This window comes from Saimiri boliviensis, chromosome 17 (assembly GCF_048565385.1).
Source record: "Saimiri boliviensis isolate mSaiBol1 chromosome 17, mSaiBol1.pri, whole genome shotgun sequence".
NCBI lineage: Eukaryota > Metazoa > Chordata > Mammalia > Primates > Cebidae > Saimiri > Saimiri boliviensis.
The window spans coordinates 10,018,248-10,042,121 of NC_133465.1; the positions used below are offsets into that span (position 1 = coordinate 10,018,248).

At 43.6% G+C, this 23,874-nt stretch overlaps 1 protein-coding gene across 2 annotated transcripts in view; it reads left to right on the forward strand.

Moving 5' to 3' along the window:
* USP43 (ubiquitin specific peptidase 43) overlaps nucleotides 1-23,874 on the forward strand; it is an 87,775-nt gene that overhangs the window by 7,431 nt on the left and 56,470 nt on the right. For both annotated transcript variants that reach the window (XM_039476092.2, XM_039476093.2), the window contains exons 2-3: nucleotides 6,594-6,725; nucleotides 16,963-17,066. In XM_039476092.2, the coding sequence (XP_039332026.1) occupies nucleotides 6,594-6,725; nucleotides 16,963-17,066 (236 nt within the window). The remainder of the gene's footprint in view (nucleotides 1-6,593; nucleotides 6,726-16,962; nucleotides 17,067-23,874) is intronic.

A 23,874-nucleotide genomic window follows, 5' to 3' on the forward strand; every position in this document is an offset into this window, starting at 1 on the left:
CGATGAGGAGCGAGGTGGAAGATTTTTTCATGTTTCTCTACTAGTTGTAAGTCTGCTCTTGCAATCATTTGTTCAATGTTCTTATGCATCTATTCCGCTTTGGTCTCAAGGTTTTTATTTGTTTCCGTAGGTTCTTTAACTCTTGTCATATTTGCTACAAATATATTCTCAAAACTGTCTCCTTCTTCCTCCACGCCAGTATTGGAAGATTTAGATTTATTTATTTGTTTTTATTATACTTTAAGTTCTGGGACACATGTGCAGAACATGCAGGTTTGTTACACAGGTACACACATGCCATGGTGGTTTGATGCACCCATCAATCCATCATCTACATTAAATATTTGTCCTAATGCTATCCCTCCCCTACCCCCTGACCCCCTGACAGACCCCCATGTGTGATGCTCCCCTCCCTGTGTCCATGTGTTCTCATTGTTCAACTCCCATTATGAGTGAGAACATGTGGTGTTTGGTTTTCTATTCCTGTGTAAGTTTGCTGAGAATGATGGTTTCCAGCTTCATCCACATCCCTGCAATGGACATGAACTCATCCTTTTTTATGACTGCATAGTATTCCATGGTATATATGTGCCATATTTCTTCATATATATATATATATATATACACACACACACACACACACACACACATATTATTGCACTTTAGGTTCTGGGGTACATGTGAAGAACATGAAGGATTGTTGCATAGGTACATACATGGCAATGTGGTTTGCTGCCTCCATCCCCATCACCTATATCTGGCATTACTCCCCATGTTATCCCTCCCCAACTCCCTACCCCCCACTGTCCCTACCCTAGTCCCCCACCGACAGACCTCAGTGTATGATTCTCCCCTCCCTGTGTCCATGTGTTCTCATTGTTCAACACCCACCTGTGAGTGAGAATATGTGGTGTTTGGTTTTCTGTTCTTGTGTCAGTTTGCTGAGAATGATGATTTCCAGGTTCATCCATCTCCCTACAAAGGACATGAACTCATTGTTTTTTTATGGCTGCATAGTATTCCATGGTGTATATGTGCCACATTTTCCCTGTCCAGTCTACCATGATGGTCATTTGGGTTGGTTCCAAGTCTTTGCTATTGTAAACAGTGCTGCAATGAACATTCATGTGCATATGTCTTTATAATAGAAAGATTTATAATCCTATGGATATATACCCAGTAATAGGATTGCTGGGTCAAATGGAATTTCTATTTCTGGTTCTTTGAGGAATTGCCACACTGTCTTCCACAATGGTTGAACTAATTTACACTCCCAGCAACAATGTAAAAGTGTTCCTATTCCTCCACATCCTCTTCAGCATCTGCTGTCTCCAGATTTTTTAATGATCGACATTCTAAGTGGCATGAGGTGGTATCTCAATGTAGTTTTGATTTGCATTTCTCTGACGACCAGTGATGATGAGCATTTTTTCATATGTTCATTGTGTGTGACATATTTTCTTTATCCAGTCTATCATTGATTGGCATTTGAGTTGGTTCTAAGTCTTTGCTATTGTGAATAGTGCTGCAATAAATATACCTGTGCATGTGTCTTTATAGTGGAATGATTTAGAATCCTTTGGGTATATACCTAGTAATAGCATTGCTGGGTTAAATGGTATATCATATCTTTTGATAAATATTTGATTTTATGTACTACCTTTCCTATGGTTATATTAAAAATTTTAGCCATTTGGAATTTATATTCGCTTATGTGCTTAAGCATCAATTTTAGATCTACAGTGATATACTGGAGACATTGCTTTTTAAAAATAAGGATACCTTCTTCATCACTCTTATGTTTTGAAAGTTCTGTACAAAACAGTAAGATGGAAAATGGACATGGAGTAAAAATATTACACAAGGAAAATTGCTAAAACATTCTAGAAATCCTTATTTAGCTTTATCACTGTCATTAATGACATCAGATGGAAGGTAGAAAGTTAAAGGAATAACCATTTAGAACATAAAAAATAGGATTTTTATTAATAAAACAGCCAGAAATACAAAATAACTAGAAATAATTTTAATGAGAAATGTTAAAAATTATCAATGTTTGGCAAAGAAAACATACACACAGAGAGTTATGCCATGTTGAAGGAGAGAAATAACCACATATAGGGCTGGGCATGGTGGCTCATGCCTGTAATCCTAGCACTTTGGCAGGCTGAGATGGGAGGACCACTTGAGGCCAGGAGTTCAAGACCAGCCTGGTCAATATAACAAGACCTCAGCTAAAAAAAAAAAAAAAAAAAAAAAAAAAAAAAAAGAGGTGGGTTGGGGGCTAGGGAAAGAATAGCAGGGGGTGGGGGATTGGGGAGGGATAGCATTAGGAGAAGTACCTAATGTAAATGACGGGGTAAAGGATGCAGCAAACACCACCATGGCATGTGTAACAAACTTGCACAATCTGCACATGTACCCCAGAACTTAAGGTATACCAAATTAAAAAAAATTAAATTCAAAAAATTTTTTTTAAATTTTTAACATAAATTTTAAAAAAAGTGAGATAAGTAACCAAATACTGCAGTTCATTCTTCCCAAGCTAGTTAAGTGCTTGGGAACTGCTTTATGCGGTTCTGGTTATGTTTCCCTAGATTTTCTATGGGAATGACTTCTGTAGTCATCAATAGGTTATTAAAAAAAAACTTCTGAGAAATACCTGCCAAATACTTTATAATTGGAAAAAGACAAAGAACTTTTAAACACTGTTAAAAAAAACTTTGTCATTTACAAATGAAAATGAAAAAAATTGCTCACGATTCCGTTATTCTATGGTAACTATTAGCTACTATTTTGCCATGTATTTTCTGGTCTTTTATTTTTCTATCATAAATATATACATAAACAATCTCAAATATGTATTTTTGCACTTCTTTCTCTTCTTATGACCAGATTATTATTTTCTTTATCATTTGTATTTCCTCAGTCATAAATTTTAAGGCCATCTAATACGATTGTGTCATGAGTTTGCACCCAAATAACTTTGATACATAAAGACATCTCTGCTTGTATCTCTCATTTCCTTAGGTGAAATCCCCAAAAGTGGAATTGATGTTTATGGAGAGGGGCATTTTTAAGGCCCTGTCTTGTCTTGCTTCTTGAAGTTGTCACTTCCTTTCTGGAAAGATGGTCAGGTACGATAGCCAGGCTAAGACGAAGAGTGTCAGTCTTAAAGGATCATCGTGATTAGCTGAAGAGGAATAGATTTCACATGGAAGGAAGAACAAAAGCAAAGGTCTAGACCAGGCACGGTGGCTCATGCCTGTAATCCCAGCACTTTGGAAGGCGGAGGTGGGCAGATCACCTGAGGTCAGGAGTTTGAGACCAGCCAGGCCAACGTGGTAAAACCCTTTCTTTACTGAAAATACAAAAGTTAGCCAGGTACGGTGGCAGATGCCTGTAATCCCAGCTACCAGGGAGGCTGAGGCAAGAGAATTGCTTAAACCTGGGGGGTGGAGGTTACAGTGAGCCGAGATCATGCCATTGTACTCCAGCCTGGGTGACAAGAGCAAAACTCAGATTAAAAAAATAAATAAATAAAATAAAATAAAAAAAATAAAGGTCTAGACTGCAGAGGTAGGAAAGCATGTTTGGGGCAGCTAGGTGGTTTACTTACCTGGAGGTTTGAAACATGGAATGATACGGCTTGGGGCTGAACCAGAGAGGTGCTTGGACTATTTGGTAGTAAGCAGGAGAGTAAGGAAGGATTTAGAGTCAGGGCATGACAACAGCCAGCTGAGCTGTAGGAAAATTGGTCTGGTCTACTATGAAGTTAGTGCGTTGGCAAGGGGTAAACCTAGGTAGATATTGTTGTCTGGGTCAGCTGTAAGTGGAACTCAGCAGTTGGCATGATACTTTTCTATAGGGGAAGGGTGGAGACATTTGGCAACAGCATCCAGACTCCTTGACAGCTGACTGATATGAAAGAGAACCTGAAAGATGACACTACATTAAAGGGATGAGATGGTTTTAGAGATTTCATTTGGAAGGGGCGGCTGCTCACCCAGAAGAGAATGTTGGTACAAGAAGATGGGTTCGAGGGTTGTTTGAGGGTAGGGTTGCCAGGTGAAAAATATACCATGCCCAGCTGACTTTTAATTGCAGATAAAAAATGAACAACTTTTTAGTGTAAAAACATCCCAAATATTGCATGGAACGACATATTTCTACTAAAAATATATTCATTGTTTATGTGAAATTCAAATCTAACTGGGCATCTTGTATTTTTATTTGCTAAATCTGGTAGCCCTACTTGGGAATCAACGTGCAGAGAAGCCTGGGGGGAGAATCCAAACTAATGTGATTGGCATAAAGACTCAGAGCCATACTTTAGGAGGCCAAGGTGGGCGGATCACCTGAGGTCAGGAGTTCAAGACCAGCCTGGCCAACATGGTGAAACCCCATCTCTACTAAAAATTAAAAAAAATTAGCTGGGTGTGGTGGTGGGTGCCTGTAATCCCAGCTACTTGGGAGGCTGAGGCAGGAGAGTCACTTGAACCCGGGTGGAGGAAGTTGCAGTGTGCTGAGATTGTACCATTGTACTCCAGCCTGGGCAACAAGAGTGAAACTCCGTCTTGGGGAAAAAAAAAAAAAAAAAAAGAGTCAGAACCAGCATTTCAATTAATTAAATCTTGCATCTTTTGCTTTGTCTCATCCTAAAGTCTCCTTTATTTTTATTTTATTTTTTTGAGACAATGTCTCACTATGTCACCCAGGCTGGAATACAGTTGTGTGATTTCCGCTCACTACAACCTCTACCTCCTGGGTTCAAGTGATTTTCCTGCCTCAGTCTCCCAAGTAGCTGGGATTTCAGACATGTACCACCATGCACAGCTAATTTTTGTATTTATTTTATTTTATTTCTTAGAGATGGGGTCTCACTATGTTGCTCAGGCTGGAGTGCAGTGGCTATTCACAGGCATAATCCCACTACTGATCAGCACAGGAGTTTTGACCTGCTCCGTTTCCAATCTGGGCCGGTTCACCCCTCCTTAGGCAACCTGGTAGTCCCCTGCTCCTGGGAGGTCACCATATTGATGCCAAACTTAGTGCAGACACCTGATCGGCATAGCATACTACAGCTCAGAATTCCTGGGCTCAAGTGATCCTCCCATCTCAGCCTCCCGAATAGCTGGGACTACAGGCATGCGCCACCATGCCTGACTACTTTTTATATTTTAGTATAGACGAGGTTTCACCATATTGGCCAGGCAGGTCTTGAACTCCTGACCTCAAGTGATCCACCTGCCTTGGCCTCTCAAAGGGTTGGCATTACAGGCATGAGCCACTGTGCCCGACTTCTAAAGTCTCTTTTAAATCTCAAGGAAAAATTAAAAGAAAGAAAGAAAAAAAGCCCAGACCATTTGATTTAAATGACAGTGGTAAGGATTGTCCTGGTCCTTAGCCTTGCTAAGACCAGTCCCTTTGGCAGGCGTGAACAGAGAGCACAGTTGCGTGGGACGAGGCTGGAGGCTTGGCTCTGCAGTCTAAGAGTAGGGCCCACAGCCGTAATGTGCTATGTGCATACGCATGTGTGCACACACAGGCAAGTGATTTGCTTCCACCCAGATGCCCGTATGCTTACACATGTATAACAAAAGTCCCCGGAAAGATGTTTAAGGAACTGGTAAAAGTGACTGCCCCCTGAGAAGGGGTACCATGGAATGGAGGCCAGGTAGAAAGAGGACTTTATTATCCTTTTTTAATTGAATTATTGTTTTTTAGGATGTGCATATATTACTCTTTGAAACAAACTTTTAAAAAGCTGGAATGGGCAGGTATGCAGAAAATGACAAAATTGCTACACAATTTAACAGAAGGACAGTGCAAGGGGTACTAGGAATGGAAACACACAAGGGCAGTGAGTCTTTATCTGTTTTGTTCACTGTTGTCTTCCCAGTCCCTAGAATAGTGCCTGCTGTGTGGTTGGCACTCAATACATATTTGTCAAAGGAGTGAAGGGCTGGCTCAACCATCTGATGATCTAACCCACAAAAACAAGTCTGTATTCTTAAATTTCATACATATTAGAAAGAGGCAGTAGAGGAGCTACATACATGGTATTTAAGGAAATCAACTTCACTGCAAAAGTGGATATTCTGAAAGAAGAAAGAGTGGAAGCTATCAGAATGAATAAAATCAGTGAGGGAGAGAAAGTAGGGTGAGAAGGCTGCTCACCACATAGGTGAAGAGAGAGAGACAGAGTGAGAATACACCAGTGGGGGCAAGATTAGTGGGGCATTGGATTGCAGCAGTCACAGGAAGAAAGCTTCAGTGGGTCAGATGGCCAACAGTATCAAAATATTCAGCAGAGACAACCCTGTGGGTTCTCAAAGGATAGGACATACATCAGAAGTCCTCTGGAAAGAAAACTTCTTCCCCCATATACAGAGACCCTCATACTGTTTGGGGACATTGCCCCAGAAGGGTGGACTTCGGCAAGAAAGAACATTTCTATCCTGGTTGTTTGCATGCGGTCATCCCAGGTCAGGGATGATTAATGACCACTTGGTAGACCTGGTGCTCACAGAGGCTTCATTTGGTTGTATAAGGGGCCAAATTCACCTCTGAATTTCCTTTTTTGCTTTTAGAATGCAGTTTCCAAGTATGGCTCTCAGTTCCAAGGCAATTCCCAGCACGACGCTCTGGAATTCCTGCTCTGGTTGCTGGATCGTGTACATGAGGACCTGGAAGGTTCATCCCGAGGGTCGGTGTCAGAGAAGGTTGGTCACTCTCAAAACAACACAATGGACTGGATTTTCTTTTCTTTATTTAGCTGTCGACTCAACTCCTCAAAACTGAATCTTGCAGTTGAGATTCTTAGATTCCTATATATTCTGGCTACCATATGCACAGTCTGTTCCCTGCTCCCTTCTCTTAGCTGTGTTGTTTCAGACAAGGCGTTTCCTCCCATTCTAGTATTTCTCATTCTCTTTGTTCCAGTGATATGAATGAATAGAGTTTCATTTTGGGTCAAAATATGAAACGTCTTTTCTTTGGTCTGTACTCCGTACATTAATGTGGCCATCCAAGGCCATGAGAACCATTCCTTATTTGCAGGCAGTACCATTTGAACTTTACCATTGCTTTCTCAGGTATGTATTCTACAGAGCACCAACTGTTAACTTTTTCTCTCAAGACACAGGATGGATGATTTTTACACATGTGCATTTAGCATCCCCAGGTTTTGATGAAACCCCAGACCTTTCAGAGGAGGAAAGCACTACAATAATGTGTCAAAACACAGCTAATCAGTTATGGTCTTTATGAACTTTGCTCAATGATGGCTTATGCTGTAATGCTAGTCCTTTATCTCCCACTTAAGAAAGTAAAAGCAAATGAAGTTATTATATTACGAAAGCATTCATCCATTCTCACGCTGCTATAAAGAAATACCTGAGGTTGGGTGTGGTGGCTCACACCTGTAATTCCAGCACTTTGGGAGGTCAAGGCAGGGGGATCACTTGAGGTCAAGAGTTCAAGACCAGCCTGGCCAACATGGTGAAACCCCATCTCTACTAAAAATACAAAAATTAGCCAGGCACAGTGGCATGCTCCTGTAATCTCAGCTACTTGAGAGGCTGAGGCAGGGGAATCATTTGAATGTAGGAGGCAGAGTGAGCTGAGATTGGCCACTATACTCCAGCCTGAGAGATGTAGTAAGACTCTGTCTCAAAAAAAAAAAAAAAAAAAAAAAAGGAAAAGAGACTGGATAATTTATAAAGAGGTTTAATTGACTCACAGTTCCACATGGCTGGGGAGGCCTCAGGAAACTTACAATCATGGTGGAAGGGGAAATAAGTACCTCCTTTCCAAAGTGTCAGGAAAGAGAGTGAAGGAGGAAGAGCCCTTATAAAACCATCAGATCTCATGAGAACTCACTCACAATCACCAGAACAGCATGGGGGAACCCTCTCCATGATCCAATCATCTCCCATCAGGCCCTCCCTCGACATGTGGGGATTACAATTTGAGATGAGATTTGGATGGGGACACAGAGCCAAACCATATCAATGAGTGAGCAAAGTTATTTTAACAACATCTGTGAATAATCTGCTGTAATAGAGGAAAAGTTTCATGAGCTTTGATAATTCCATCCCAGTGAGTGAGCAAAGTTACTTAAACAACATCCAGGAATAATCTGCTGTAATAGGAAAAAAGTTTCATGAGCTTTGATAATTAATCAATAACATAACTTTTGATGTATCACATGGCTGATCCAGATGTAGCCATGAGAACTGTTTGACCAGTTTTTTGGTTTTGTTTTAAATCTGGACACGTATTCTCATGCTTTTCATTAATCAGATAAAAAAACCCTTGGAAAGTGCTTAGATCTTTCAACCATCACCTTCCCATCCCTTCAGTATTTGCTTGGAGCCCATCATTCTAGTGTAATAAAGAATGAACAGTACAGGAAGCTTAGTCTTTTTTTTTCTTATTTGTCTGTTTCCTTTATGTTTTCCAGCTGTTACCTTTCTGTTTTTCTTTCTCTTTTAAAATGTCATCTTACAACTTCCAGAAAAGGAGAACATAACCATATATGTTCCATATGTCAGAGAGGTTAGGTCACCTTCTGATATATTGTTACTAATATCACAATACAGCTAAGTAAAGAACAACACAACTAAGTAAATGAGACAGTCAGGATTCAAGCCCACTGGTTTGAAAGTCTATTTTCTTATTTTAAAAATAATCACCCTAGTCATTCCCCAAACATGCAAATGAGTCAAAGCAAATAATCACCACAGGAAAACCTGGGAGGACCACACATTCAAAGGTCATGGTAGTTTCTCTGGTTTGTGAGATTAAGGGTGATTTATTTTACTTACCGTGATTTTCTGTTTATCTTATTCTGACCCTTTTAGTTCTAAGTGACAGAAATTTAACTTGGTCCTACTTAAGGAAAGGGCATTTATTGACTTTTATAACTTGCAAGTCCAAGGGTCAAACCAGCTTCAGGTAGGGCTGGATCCAGGGACTCAGACAATGTCAACAAGTCTTTGACTGTGTCTCTATCCCTTGTCTCTGGCTTCATTTTCAGACTGGCTATGCCCAGATGGTAACAAGATGGCCTTCTGCAATGCTCACGTAGTCTTTAGAGCTTGGGATTCCAGAAAAAGCCCAGGGAAGAGTCTGATTGTCTCAGCTTGGTTCACATGTCCATTCCTGGGCATGTGGCCAGAAGGATGGAATATTCTAATTGGGTGCAGCTGGGTTGCATGCCTGTGGGGGTGAACGTGGGCCAAGGAGAGCTTTTATAGAAATGGAACAGTTTGCTTTCCCAATGAAAGGAATGCTGAGCAGATAAACATATGTCTACTATACTGTATATTCCTCAAGTTTATAGTGAACACATTTTGAAATCAGAAGGATATATATTTTTTAAAATATACTGTTTATTGAATGTTTGTTAGTGCCAGGCATGTAACTTGATGCTTTTATGATTTATTTCTCTACCTGACACACAGTAGACAATAAACTCTTGAAGTGATTGACTGAATTAATTATCATGCTTTACTATTACAAAGAGAACTCACGTTTTACAGTTAATGGAAATTTAGGTTAAGTTGCTCCAGGTCACTCAAATCCTAGTTGTAGAGATAGAAATAAACCTGAATTTGTCTATTCTAAAGCCCGTGTGCCGGATTTCTTTCCCTAAAGCATTCCTCTTGCTTTCTCAATTTCCCGTGGTGGGAGAGAGGAGACTTAGAGATAGGTGGTACCTCTTCCTGCCGGCTGCATAGGAAAAGCCTCTTAGCCTGTTTTTTTTTTTTTTTTTTTTTTCCCTTCCTCTCTCCCTGGCTATACCAGGCAGGTCTTCCTCCTTGTAAGGTAGGTGGGATAGGCAGCCTTTCAATTTTCCTTTTCTATCTCTTGGTAGCAGGAGAAGACGTTGGGCTTAAGGGTGGAGAAGATCACAGAGAGGTTAAGTAACTTGTCCCCAGTCACACAGTTAGTAATGGAGACAGCTAGGACCCAAATCTAGTAAGCTCAGCTCTGTAACAGGGCTCCCCAATTTCAACACTGTTGGACGTTTGTGGCCGGCTCATTCTTTTCTGAGGAGGGCTGTCCTGTTCATGGTAGCATGACTACCCCCTATCTACTAGATGCCAGTCTAGCAGGCATCTAGACTAGGCATTTGACTTTTGTGATAGCCAAAAATGTCTTCAGAGATTGCCAAATATCCCCTGGGATGGGAATGGAGATGGCGACAGAATCACCACCATCCCCCTGACCAAGTTGAGAGCTACTGCTCTAGAACCTTTGTTTCTTTTTTCTTTTCTTTTCTTTCTTTCTTTCTTTTTTTTTTTTTTTTTTTGAGACGGAGTCTCACTCTGTTGTCCAGGCTGGAGTACAGTGGCGTGATCTTGGCTCACTGCAACCTCCACCTCCTGGGTTCAAGCAATTTTCCTGCCTCAGCCTCCCAAGTAGCTGGGATTACAGGTGCATGCCACCACCCCTGGCTAATTTTTTTCTTTTTACTAGAGATGGGGTTTTATCATGTTGGTCAGGCTGGTCTCGAACTCCTGACCTCATGATCTGCCTGCCTTGGCCTCCAAAAGCGCTGGGATTACAGGCGTGAACCACCACACCCAGCCTAGAACCTTTGTTTCTAATTGTAGTGCACCACCCCCAGACCTTTCTTGGAGATAACATCGAGTTTATTTAAGCCAAGAAAGCCTGGCAAGAATTCTTTTTATTTATTTATTTTTTTTGAGATGGAGTCTCACTCTGCTGCCCAGGTTGGAGTGCTGTGGCTCAATCTTGGCTCACCACAACCTCTGCCTCTTGAGTTCAAGCGATTCTTGTGCCTTAACCTCTTGAGTAGCTGGGACTAGAGGCACATGCCCACCATAGCCGGCTAATTATTTTTAGTAGAGACAGGGTTTCTCTATGTTGGCCAGGCTGGTCTCGAACTCCTGACCTCGTGATCTGCCCACCTCGGCCTCCCAGAGTGCTAGGATTACAGGTGTGAGTCACTGCGCTCAGCCAATTATTCTTTTTAACAACTTCAAGACATGAGTAAAAGCAGCCATAGTTGGTTTTCCAATTTTGAATAGGTCCCACTACAATATACTCCACACTACAGCCAGATAAAAAGGAAATAAGAGCTCGTCCCTCTTCTGCTTAAGTTTCCCTATTGGCTTCCGGTAGCACACAGAACAAAATCCAGACTCCTACGTAGCTGACAGGGCCCAACCTGACGAGGCCTGCCTAGCCCGCAGCCTGATTCCAGACCCCTTCGCCCCTCACTCCCTGGCCTCCACCTCTCCAGCTGCTTCCTGTTCCTTAAGGGGCCAGGTGTGTGAGGAGTAGACCAGCCAGGCAAGACCAGGGTGTGGCTGTTGGCCAGAGAGAGGAGGTCACCCTGCCCTTAGTTTGACCTGATTGAAACCAGAAAAGATCTCTTTCTCTGTCTGGGGTCAAAGCCTCCCCTGAAATTTGCTCTCAGAAAATCGTTCTGCCCTGGGAGGCCCGGCTGTGTCCGCTTGAAGGTAGAGAACAGAGCTGTTAGGATTATCCGGTGAAACTCCATCTTCCCTTTCCTAGAAGGAAAGCTCCTGTCCTCTGTGCAACTCTGATTTTTTCTCTTTGAGGTTATTTCTGTTTTCAGGATGTAGGAAAGCCATGTAGCGAGATTTGTTTGAAGCTGAAATAAAAACCATAAGGGCCGCTTTCTTTTCTGTTAATGTACTGATTCTCAAATGTTTTCATCCTGCAAAGAGGACACGTTTTTATTACCCTGTTAGAAACACTAACACAATCTTTTTGCCAGTTTGCTTTCCAGAAAATGCCGCTTTTGCAGAATTAAGTAGGGGATGAGGCTGGGGAGAGGAGCAGGAAGCTGACATGTATTAAGCGCTGACTGTGTGCGGGGAAGATACACAATATATGTCATCTCTTGCGATTTTGTTTATTTTTATTTATTCGTTTTTTTGAGATAGGGTCTCACTCTGTTGCCCAGGCTGAATGCAGTGGAGTGATCATAGCTCACTGCAGTCTTGATCTCCTGGGCTCCGGTGATCTTCCTGCCTCAGCACCCCTGAGTAGCTGTGACTACAGGCATGCACACCACACCTGCTGAATTTTTTTTTATTTTTTATAGAGATAAGGTCTCACTATATTGTCTAGGCTGGTTTCAAACTCCCAGATTCAAGCAATTCTCCCACCCTGGCCTCCCAAAGTGGTAGGATTACAGGCGTGAGCCACCATCTGGGTCACCCTTTGTGATTTTAATGGCAGCTCCATGAAGTTGATGTGTTAGATGGAGAATGAGGCTCAGAGAAAGAGGCTGAGTGTCATTCGGCTAACAGAGCAGAGCCAGCATGTTTGACTCATCATCCCTGCTTTGTGAATGACCCCCTGCTGCCCCTCACTCCAGCCTCTTTCAGGATTTTCTTTCTCCATGCCCTTCCCTGGGTGATCCTGTCCACAGCCCCTGCTAATGCTGTTCAGAAGCATCCTGTGTCACTATGAATTCTTGGGTTGCAAACAACAGCAACCAACTTGAGCTGACTCAAACAAGAAGGTACTTAGGAGAAGGCCAAGGAGCCTCACGCTGTATGACAGAAAAGGCTGAAAGGCCAGCTTGGAAGTGTCAAGAATCAGATGGCTCTGAGGGTATCTCAGCAGCAGCAACTGCTCCATTCTCTTCCCTGGACAGCACAGCCTGCATAAGTGTTTTCAGCCTTTGGCCACTGGGTTCATGATTCGCATTCAGAGTAGGAGCATCTCAGTGTGGCTTGCTTGGGTCATGGGCCTATCCACTGCCAGGTGAGGGCAAGACCGCTGATTAAAGAGCCCTCCCCATGTATGGACCAGATTCAGGGTTCCAAAATGGGGGTTACTACCACCAAAGGAGGAGTAGCGGATATGGGGCCGTCAAAATATGCCAGGTCCACTATGCATCTAAGTTAGCTCCTTGAATGCCCTTCACCTGTTTGTCATGAATATCTCTGCCTGGATGTTGAGTTACCTCAAACCCGTAATGCCCCTCCCAAACCCACATCTCCTTTTGACTTTGCCTTTCTGTGAATGGAACGGGTGTTCTCCAGCCACCGGACTGGATCCTTGGGGTTGCTTACATTCCTCTGCTCCCCTAGTCAGGGGCTGAGTGGTGAGCGACATCCACAGGTGTCCTAAAGCCATCCCTCCTTTTCATTCTCATGGTTCCTGCTCTACTGTATCCTGTTGTTTCCTGAAACCTTGAGCATCCTAATCTGGGTCCTAACCTCCAAACTTATGCTTCTTCAACTGGAAGTCAGTAGCTGTCAAGTTAAAGCATCTCTCCCAGCACCTTGCTACCACCTGAGTTCAAAACTCGTCAGGTACTTCCCTTTGTGTGACAACAACCGCTACCTACACTGTGCTTTGTGTCAGGCATGGTTCTAAGTGTTTTATATATATGATCTATTATTATCATCATCATTATTATTATTTGAGACAGAGTCTCACTCTGTTGCCCAGGCTGGAGTGCAGTGCTGCGATCTTGGCTCACTGCAACCTCTACCTCCTGGGCTCAAACAATTCTCCTGCTTCAGCTTCCTGAGTAGCTGGGACTACAGGCATGTGCCACCACACCAGGCTAATTTTTGTATTTTTAGTAGAGATGGGGTTTTACCATGTTGGCCAGGCTGATCTCAAACTCCTGACCTCAGGTGATCCGCCCGCCTCAACCTGGGATTACAGGCGTGAGCCACCATCCCCGGCCTTATGTTTATATATATAAACTCTTTACTCAATGCATCCCTATCAGACAGTTTCTGTTATCATCCCTTTATTACAGTTGGGAAATCATGGAGCAAAGAAATTAAGTAAATTTTTTAGCTGGATCAGAGCAGTTGGGTAACTTGTAATCAAGTGATGGTATGGGGATTTGGACATTCTTTTGTTAGTTTGTTTGTATTTTTGAGATGGAATTTCACTCTTGTGGCCCAGGCTGGTGTGTAATGTCGCCATCTTGGCTCACTGCAACTTCTTCCTCCAGGGTTCAAGTGGTTCTCCTGCCTCAGCCTTCCAAGTAGCTGAGATTACAGGTGCTTGGCACCATGCCTGGCTAATGTGTGTGTGTGTGTGTGTGTGTGTGTGTGTGTGTGTGTGTGTATGTGTGTGTGTGTTTAGTAGAGATGGGTTTTGCCATGTTGGCCAGACTAGTCTCGAACTCCTGACCTCAGGTGATCTACCCTCCTCGGCCTCCCAAAATGCTGGGATTACGGGTATGAGCCACTGCGCCCAGCCTGATTTGGACATTCTTGACCCTGGTACCATGCTGTTCACTAAGCCAGGTAGTCTCTCTTAGGACATAGAAGTCCCTACCCATTGTGTCACCCAACTCACTCTGCAGCCCCTTTTTCAACTTCCCTTTGCACATCCTGTATTCTAGGCAAATTGAGTGTCATAAAATATTGAGACATATAAGAATGACCATTTTGAGCACTCATAACTTATTCATCTCAATATTTTATGAGAAATTTCAAACATATGGAAAAGTTGAATTAATTATGCAGTGAGCACTCATCGTCATCACCTAGATTCTACAACTTATGTTGTACTAAATTTGCTTTATCACACATTTACCCATCTGTCTCTCTATCCACACATTACTCATATCTTTTTTTCCCCTCATCTTATTTTTTGGATGCACTTTGAAGTAAATTGCACACCTTACCCCAGATGCTTCACATATGTTCCTTTTGCCTGGTTCTGTCATCTCCTTTCTAAAATCCTTCAACATTTACCTCTAATTTCACCCAGGTCTTTACATACAACTCACTGCCTGCCTGTTCTTCTAAAGGTATACATAGACATGCACAGTGTATCTATGGTATTCAAGTTTCATGGTGACAATGTTAGGAAAAATTGTCTAAAAAGACTCCAGGAGGGGTGTGATGATGAAAAAGTTAAGAGGTGCTGTTCTAGGGTATATTTTATGTGGGGCCTTATATAGACATTTATAGAGGTAAGTTTATATTTTATTAAATGGCTTTATATTATGAATGGCTTTGATTCTGGATTGCCCGTAGGGACAGACCTCTTCCAGGACAGAAATTTTGGCATAACAGGGCTTTAATAAAGAAAATGTGTCCGGTGTGTGGTAGAGAACGGGTAGGGGGTGAAGAATAAATTCAGGGAAACTAGAAAGGTTGAATAACTCATTTCAGAAGTGGTAGGGGTCCAGAGGAGGTTGGTGGCATTAGGGCACACAGAAGCCCTGGGGTGAGATAGGCTAAAAAATGACTCCCGAAGATATGAGATACTCATGGCTGCATCTTGTAGCTGTTACCTGTATTGGCCCGTTTTCACACTCCTATAAAGGAATTCCTGAGACTGGGTAACTTACAAAGGAAAGAGGTTTAATTGACTTACAGTTCCACATGGCTGGGGAGGCCTCAGGAAACTTAGAATCATGGTGGAAGAGGAAGCAGGCACCATCTTCACAAGGCAGCAGAAGGGAGAAGAGTGAGCAGCAAAGGGGGAAGCACCCCTTATAAAACCATCAGATCTCATGAGAACTCACTCACTGACACGAGAACAGCATGGGGGTACCACCCCCATGATCCAATCACCTCCCACATGGTCTTTCTCTAGACATGCGGGGATTATGGGGATTACAGTTCAAGATGATATTTGGGTAGGGACACAGCCAAGTCATATCATTACCTTCTATGGTAAAGACTTTGGAGATGTGATGAAGAATCTTGAGATGGGGTCCATTAATCTGGATTATCCAGGTGGGCCCTAAATGCACTACCAATATTCTTGTAAAAGAGAGGCTGGGGGAGATTTGAGACACACACAGGAAAAAGCTGCATGAAGACAGAGCAGAGGGAGAGAGTTGAAGATGCTAGATTTGAAAACTGGAGTGATGTGGTCACGAGCCAAGGAATTCTGGCAGCCACCAGAGTTGGAAGAGTCAAGGAACAGACTCTCCCCTAGAGTCTCTGGGAGGAGAGCAGCCCTGCTAACACCTTGATTTCAATGCAGTGAGAGAATATGCTATTGTTTGCAGCCCCCTGTTTGTGATAATTTGCTATAGCAGCCACAGGAAACAAGGAAACCAGGGGAATGCAAAGGACTGATAAACGGGGTGAAGGAAGCTTGTTCACCAAATTGAAAACCTAAACGCTTCTCGGCCAGGCTTGGTGGTTCATGCCTGTAATCCCAGCACTTTGGGAGGTGGAGGTGGGTGGGTCACTTGAGATCAGGAGTTTGAGACCAGCCTGGCCAACATGGTGAAACCCCTTCTCTACTAAAAATACAAAAAAGCCAGGTGTCGTGGAGGGTGCCTGTAATCCCAGCTAGTTGGGAGGCTGAGACAGTAGAATCATTTGAACCCAGAAGGCAGAGGTTGCAGTGAGCCGAGATCATGCCACTGCACTCCAGCAGCCTGGGTGACAGAGCAAGACTTCGAGACTTTGTCTCAAAAACAAAACAAAACAAAAACAAAAAACAGAAAAACTAAAAGCCTCATTCGCCTGCAAAAGATAGTACTTATGTGAAAACTGACTCCCTGGAAAATGTGGGCAGGAATGATTTAGCAGGCAGGTGGCAGGTGGAGAGATTTGGTGTGGATGTGTTTGAGGTGATGGCAAGCCCATCCAAAGAAACGTACAAGAAGCATCTAGATATTGAAGCCAAATGGGACAGAGACAACACGCAGGGCTGTCCATCCAGAGGGAATAGGTGAGGCTGGTGAGAATGAGTGAGCATCCGGCAAGGTTCAGGCTCAGGTTTGCTCTTCTAACACACACACACACATTTTGTCTGAGAGAATTTGGGAGGCCAGAGGATTGAAAGAGCATTGAGTTATGGTAAAGGCGGCACTGAATGTTGAGACTTCTACAGAGGCCCAGAAAGGGATGGTATGGGCCTAGGAGGAAGCATGGGCTTGGTGGTCTGGAAGCATTTGGGTGATGGGAGGTGTATCTAATCTGGCTTCCTTTCCTCATTTCTTTGCAGCTTCCACCTGAAGCCAATAAAACCTCTGAGAACTGCCTGTCACCATCAGCTCAGCTTTCTCTAGGTCAAAGCTTTGTGCAAAGCCACTTTCAAGCACAATATAGGTAAGATGGGGACATGTTTAAATGTATTACCCAGGGGTTCGGCAAACTCATCCTGGTAACCAGTCTCCCATTGCCTGATTTACCGTGATTTCAAAACAACGAAACCACACACACCCTTCTCTCTCCCATGATAAATCCCGATTAAGCACTCACTCCTGTTGTCTCTGAGCTTCACTATTTCTTCTTTTCCTTCTTCTTGGTTACTGGGCCCTCCACTTTACTTGAAGGAGGGGTGATAAGAGTGTGATTTTGAAGGCAAATGTGAGCTGGGATCTCACTGGCAAGCAGTCACTCTGAAGTTGGAGAGACCATTCCTGTTTATTCTCTCTCTAGAGAGCCCAACTCGACAACTGATTCTGAGCTTAAGAGTTCCCAGCATTGTGGAGGATATAAAAATATATATACAGCCTGGGCAATATAGGGAGACCCCATCTGTACCCAAAAACAAAGAAACAAAAAACCTAGCTGGGTGTGGTAGCATGTCTGTGGTCCCAGCTACTTGGGAAGCTGAGATAGGAGGATCACTTGGGCCTAGGAGGTCGAGGCTGCAGTGAGCTGTGATTGTGCCATTGTACTCCAGCCTGGGCAACAGAGTGAGATTCTGTCTCAAAAAAAAAAAAAAAAAAAAAAAAAGTAAATAAATAAACAATAAAAAAATATACAGCCTTTAACTTCAGAAAGTATGTGTTCTCCTTAAGCTCTTATATATAAAAGTGCAGAGACTCATACAAGGAAGACTATTTTCAATATTATAATGTTCAGTGAAAGCACTGACAGCATTGAAAGGTCAGAGGGGAGAAACACCCCCATGGGCTTCTCAGAGGAAGTGTGTCTTTTGTTGGGCTCTGCAGGATGAATAGAAGTACGAATGGGTGGGAACATATTCGACAAGAACAAATGCAAGCTTAAAAGTAGGAATGAGCACAATGGTTAGGATTTAGACGAGGCAGCCATTGGTTACAGAGAGCCTCCTCTAAGTAAGATGCTTTGACTGTGTTGTGTGTGTGTGTGTGTATGTATACTTGTGTGTGCATGCGTGTGGCCGTGTGTTGCCAATATATGTATTTATGTATTTGTTTATATGTGTGTATATGTCTGTATATATTTAAGCCTTACAAAAAGTCTTGGGATGAGTATTAAAATCTGGGAGGTTGGGCTTTTTCTGTGGACACAGGTAAGTGGCAGAACCAGGATTTGTCCTCTGAAATATCTTCAAAGGACAAGTCCTGCCTTTGCTTTCTTTACAATTCTTCTGTTGTTTTTCCTGCTAGCCTTGTACATTCATTGTGATTCTCTGTTGCTCCTTCAGTTGCACAGAAACTCTGTTCTCTATTATGGATACCAAAAAGGTTTTTTGTATTTTTCTTCTGGATGTTGCAGTAAATAATTTCAAAGCCATACTTTCCTCTCAGTCATCTGGGTAATATTCCCTCTGCATTGCTCTGCAGTGGTTTTTTGGAGGTCACCAGGTGGTTTTCTTATTTACTTTTCTTCAAACAAGGAAATCATTATTCGTTCTTCAACAATTTCCTTACTTATAGCCATTCACTTCCATAATTTTAGGGGATTTGTATTCTTCGTATTTTCACAGCAGGAGGTCACTTAAAATTGCCCAGAAACTATCCTGATTTTAGGATTTATATTATATTCAAAAACCACTGAAAAGATAAATAGGATCTAATTACTGTCTTTAAAGGTTGATTATTTAGGAAAACTAAATAGTCTTTGAAACTCAGCTGCTTTCCAGTGGTGCAGGAAAATCTATAGCACTTGAGATGTTCTTTCACTCTCTGCCTCACCAGGGAGGCGGACCTGGAAGAAGCAGCTGGAATGACTGTTGGGGCTCTCGTTCCTGCTTGCAGTTGTTGAGCAAACAGGGTCAAGAGGATCTCACCTCTACGAGCCCAGATTTCACTGTCCGTGCCTGAAGAAACCTCTGCTCATTTCCTGGATGTGGTAACCCTCCAGGAGGTATGCAGAGAGGAAACCTAGATTTTGTGGTCACCAGCCTTGAAAGCTACTGACCATGAAAGTCACTTGTAGGGCATCTGTCTTGTCTTCAGCGTGCTAGAACTGAAAATAGGGAGACAGAGGAAAAGCGTAGGGGAAGAGAAAGAAGAACATCTAGGACGAGGGACAGGAGAGTATAAGGTGAGGACGTGTTAGAGAGAGTGGGGAGGGGTTGATCATCACTGGCAGGTCACATTCGTGTCCTTGTTCAATTAATTCACCTATTTTTCCATTCATTTCCCCTCTTGACCACATACTCTTTTTTCCTTCTTTCAAACATTCAAATGCCCGCTGTTGTGCTTGGCCCAGGAGTTACCATGAGGAGTAGAACTCCTTGCCAAATCCTTGTTGATTCTGTAGATATTTCATTCATGCCCTACTGTGTGCTGGGTTCTGTGCTGTGAACAAGACTCAGCCACTGTTCTCATGGAGCTCACATTCTATCTGGGTTGGATAATGCACAAGAAAACAGCAACCCGTGATAGCCATCAGCGGAAAGATAAAGGGAGGCCACTTGGGAGGCGGGGAGGTGGCCAACATTCCATAAGGCAGGCAGGGAAGGCTTCTTTTCAGAGGGACAGTGGAGTTGAAAATGGAGTGACAAGGAGTCTACCATTTTAATAGCTAGGGTCAGAGTATTCTAGGCAGAGGACACAGCACAGGCAAAGGGCCAGAAGTGAGAGTAATCCTGGCAAGTTCAAGGAATGGAAAGGCCAAGGTAGCTGCCAAGGGGTGAGTAGGTAGGAGATGGGCTGGAAAGGTGGGTGGGGACCTGGTAGGGCAGGTTTTCAGTCCAAGTATGCGGGTTTTAGTCTCAAGGGCACAGGAAGCCACTGCAGAGTTAAAGGAGGGAGTGGTCATCAGTTTCAGAGGTGACTGCTTTTTTTTTTTTCTGGAGATGGAATCTCATTCTGTCACCCGGCCTGGAGTGCAATGGCATGATCTTGGCTCACCTCAACCTCCAGGTTCAAGCCATTCTCCTGCCTTAACCCTTCAAGTAGCTGGGACTACAGGCATGCACCACCACGCCTGGCTAATTTTTATATTTTTAGTAGAGACAGGGTTTCACCGTGTTGACCAGGCTGGTCTCGAACTCCTGACCTCAACTGATCCACCTGCTTTGGCCTCCCAAAGTACTGGCATTACAGGCGTGAGCCACCACACCTGGCCCAGAGGTGACCGCTTTTGATGAGCAATGCAGGGAGGCAAGAGGAGGCAGGAGCAACAGTGAGTGTTGTCACTGTGGTCCCAGGGGGAGAGGGATGGTGGCTGGAACTGCAGGGATGGCGGTAGAGATGGAGAGAAGTGGAGGCGTTTGGAGTATGTTTCCGGCTGGAGAGTCAGCATCCTTCCATTGGTCCCTCCACCCCTCACCCCTCACCCCAGTCTTTCTAATGGGTTGAGGGGTGGAGGGACTAAGGGAAAGATGAGAATCTAGGGTGACTCCTGGGTTTTTCTATGATTATAACTGGCAAATGCTTTGGAGGAAAAATCGAGGGTGCTTTGAAGTACGTGCCTGACTTGGTGTGGGATGAGTCGGGGCTGGGGAGGACTTCTGAGGAAGTGACATTTGAGCTGATTGGATACTCAGGACCATCAGTGCCCTTTGGGTATTTTTCCTATAGCATGATGAGTAAGAGGCGAGGTGTTCACGCTAAAGATGAACTGGTGATGGCTAAAAATGCCTGCTGATAAATAAAAAGTGTTGTTAGGGATGCCTCCAGGTCTGAGAGGTGTTTTTCTGCAGTGGTCAGGAGGGGCGGTGCCTGGCTGGTGGCTCCTGCTGTCCATGACTCTCTCCTGGCTTCCTCTCCCTGGGGAGGGCTTGCCTGGGATAGCATCAGCCTTCTTGATAAAATCAAGAGATGGATGTGTTATCATGGGTTAATTCAGAGGCATCTCCCCTTAATCCCCTTTTAAGGGGCTGAGTTTTTGACTTTGGCTGGGGGAGAAGAACCTCCAGTACTGGAGCACAAAAGATCCTGGACTACAGCAAGTATCATTAGTTATTCTATGTGATTATCATCATAGTATAAAAATGTCTGCAAGTCTAACAACCAATGGTTGTGGCTATGTTGGAGTTTTGGCTGGAGGAAGGACTGTGTGTGTGTGTGTGTGTGTGTGTGTGTGTGTGTGCACGTGCACAAATTCTCCATGTTCATCATAGCCTTTATTCACAGCAAGTCTAAGGATGTTTTTGAAGCCTTCCTCAGAACAGATCTGGGAAAGGTGAGATCTTGCTTACGTATTGGCTTAATTATTGTTGGGTGCAGAGACATCAGATCCACTGTCCAATGAGCAGGTAAAGTAGACCGGGTTTGAGGTGAAAGATGTCTGTGTATTTGGCAGCAGTTAAAGGGCAGAGTGATAGGAAATGCAGGGGCAAGACCTGGGGCTCATTGTGGGTATCTGTAGCAGGTGGAAAAGCAAACCGCAGCTCTGAGTTTTAGTAGCACTGACGGGGTTAGCTTTGTAACAAAAGCAATTTGACAAGGAGAATGAATACCTTAGGGAAAAGGGCCCGTAAACACTGAAAGGCAGTGGGGTGATTTCCTGTTCCTTTTCCCTGTGAGTGCGCTTTTGGAACAACAGGGCAGGACTGTCAATGTCCTGGAGGGAATGGTGAGGATGAAGGCATTGTCAGGCCACATTGGAGCATTGCTCTAACCTGGTGACACAGCCAGAGCTTTTTGTAAAGGTGATGCTGTCCCTCCATCTCCTTCCAGATCTATTGGTCACATCAGTCTGTCCTCATTTCTCAACCTTTGATACATAGATGTATTTCATATCTTTCCTATAGTTTATGAAAACATTATATTTTTTCATTCTTTATTTTTTTGAGACAGAGTTTTGCTCTCGTTGCCCAGGCCAGAGTACAGTGGCATGATCTCAGTTCACTGCAGCCTCTGCCTCCTGGGTTCAAGTGATTCTCCTGCCTCAGCTTCCCACATAGCTAGGATTATAGGCATCCGCCACCACGCCCGACTAATTTTTGTATTTTTAGTAGAGATCGGGTTTCCCCATATTGGCCAGGTTGGTCTCAAGTTCCTGACCTCAGGTGATCCACGCGCCTTGGCCTCCCAAAGTGTGGGAATTACAGGCATATGCCACCATGCCTGGCCAACTTTTTCATTTTTTAAATATAAAATTGGCCCATTCTATTTTTTTTCTACAAACCACACATCACTTACTACCTGATAGGAGTTGGTGGCTCAATGTAAAAGTCATGTTCCTGAACCAGCTTATTGGGTTTTTTTTTTTTTCTTTTTTTTGAGATGAAGTCTCACTCTTGTTGCCCAGGCTGGAGTGCAGTGGCATGATCTTGGCTCACCGCAACCTCCACGTCCCAGGTTCAAGCAGTTCTCCGGCCTCAGCCTCCCGAGTAGCTGAGATTACAGGACTGCGCTATCATGCCCGGCTAATTTTTTTATTTTTAGTAGAGACGGCATTTCTCCATGTTGGTCAGGCTAGTCTAATTCCCAGCCTCAGGTGATCTGCCCATCTCGGCCTCCCAAAGTGCTGGAATTACAGGCATGAGCCACTGTGCCTCGCCCCTGAACCAGTTTAATATGTTGCAATTCTTCAAGAAAAATGTAACCCATCATAGTTTTAGTAGGCTGAAAAACATGAAGACATCAATGGAAAACATTCTCTCTCATTGGTTCATATACTTGTGAAATAGGAATTTGGAAATTTCCCAATCACCAAAGTGTATCCTTCAGGCCAATTTTTTGCCTAGGTACGTGATAGACAGAGGGGTAGAAGGATTGGAGGAGAGGTAGAGTGGCAGAGGAGACTCCAGAAATGTTGGGCTTCTGGCTGGCTGGTGCTCACTGTCTAATAGAGTGTTTCCTTCCCTTTTTTTTTTTTTTTGAGGCGGAGTTTTGCTCTTGTCTCCTAGGCTGGAGTGCAATGGCACAATCTCGGCACGAACTCGGCCTCTGGGTTCAAGCAATCCTCCTGCCTCAGCCTCCCATGTAGCTGGGACTACAGGTGTGTACCACCATACACCTGGCTAATTTTTGTATTTTTAGTAGAGATGGGGTTTCACTATATTGGCCAGGCTGGTCTCAAACTCCTGACCTTGTGATCTGCCCGCCTCGACCTTCCAAAGTGCTGGGATTACAGGTGTGAGCCACCGTGCCTGGCTAACAATGCTTTCAACAAAAACACTACCATGGGTCTCCCAAAGGGAAATGACCCGAGGCAGCAGAAGTGATGGATTGTCCAGTACTGGGGCCTGTTTTCTGCCATCAGGTTGATGGTCTGATAAGTTTGAACACTGACTTACGATCGGCAGACCATCCAGGATTGCCTCGGGTGATACCCTCATGGTTATGTTCCTGTTTGTCCCTGGATTTTCCTATTCGTCTGCTCAGTGGAAAACCAATCAAACGAGATGGGCACTTTCCACAAGGACTCCGGAAACCTGTTCTGATACTAGCTTTGGCTTAACTTGCTGACTTATCCCGGTAACGTCATCCAGTGCTGAGAGAATGAACTTCAGAACCAGACTGGCAGGGGGGTCTTGTTCTGTGGCCTCAGTGATGTTGATGTAGATTTTGGGATTAGTAATGTAGCATGCAGAAATCCTTTCTATCTTGAAGAAAGAAAATTGGCACATACATGTGGAATATAAAAGTTGCATTTCACTTTCAGAGATCCATTTTAAAGTAAGGGAGCATTAAGTCTAAAAGAGTTGAAAGAATGTAAATGAACATTGCATGTATCTACCCTGAACCAACTGACATCTCACCAACTTCTACTAAAGAACATGGGAATGACATGAGTGTGGAGT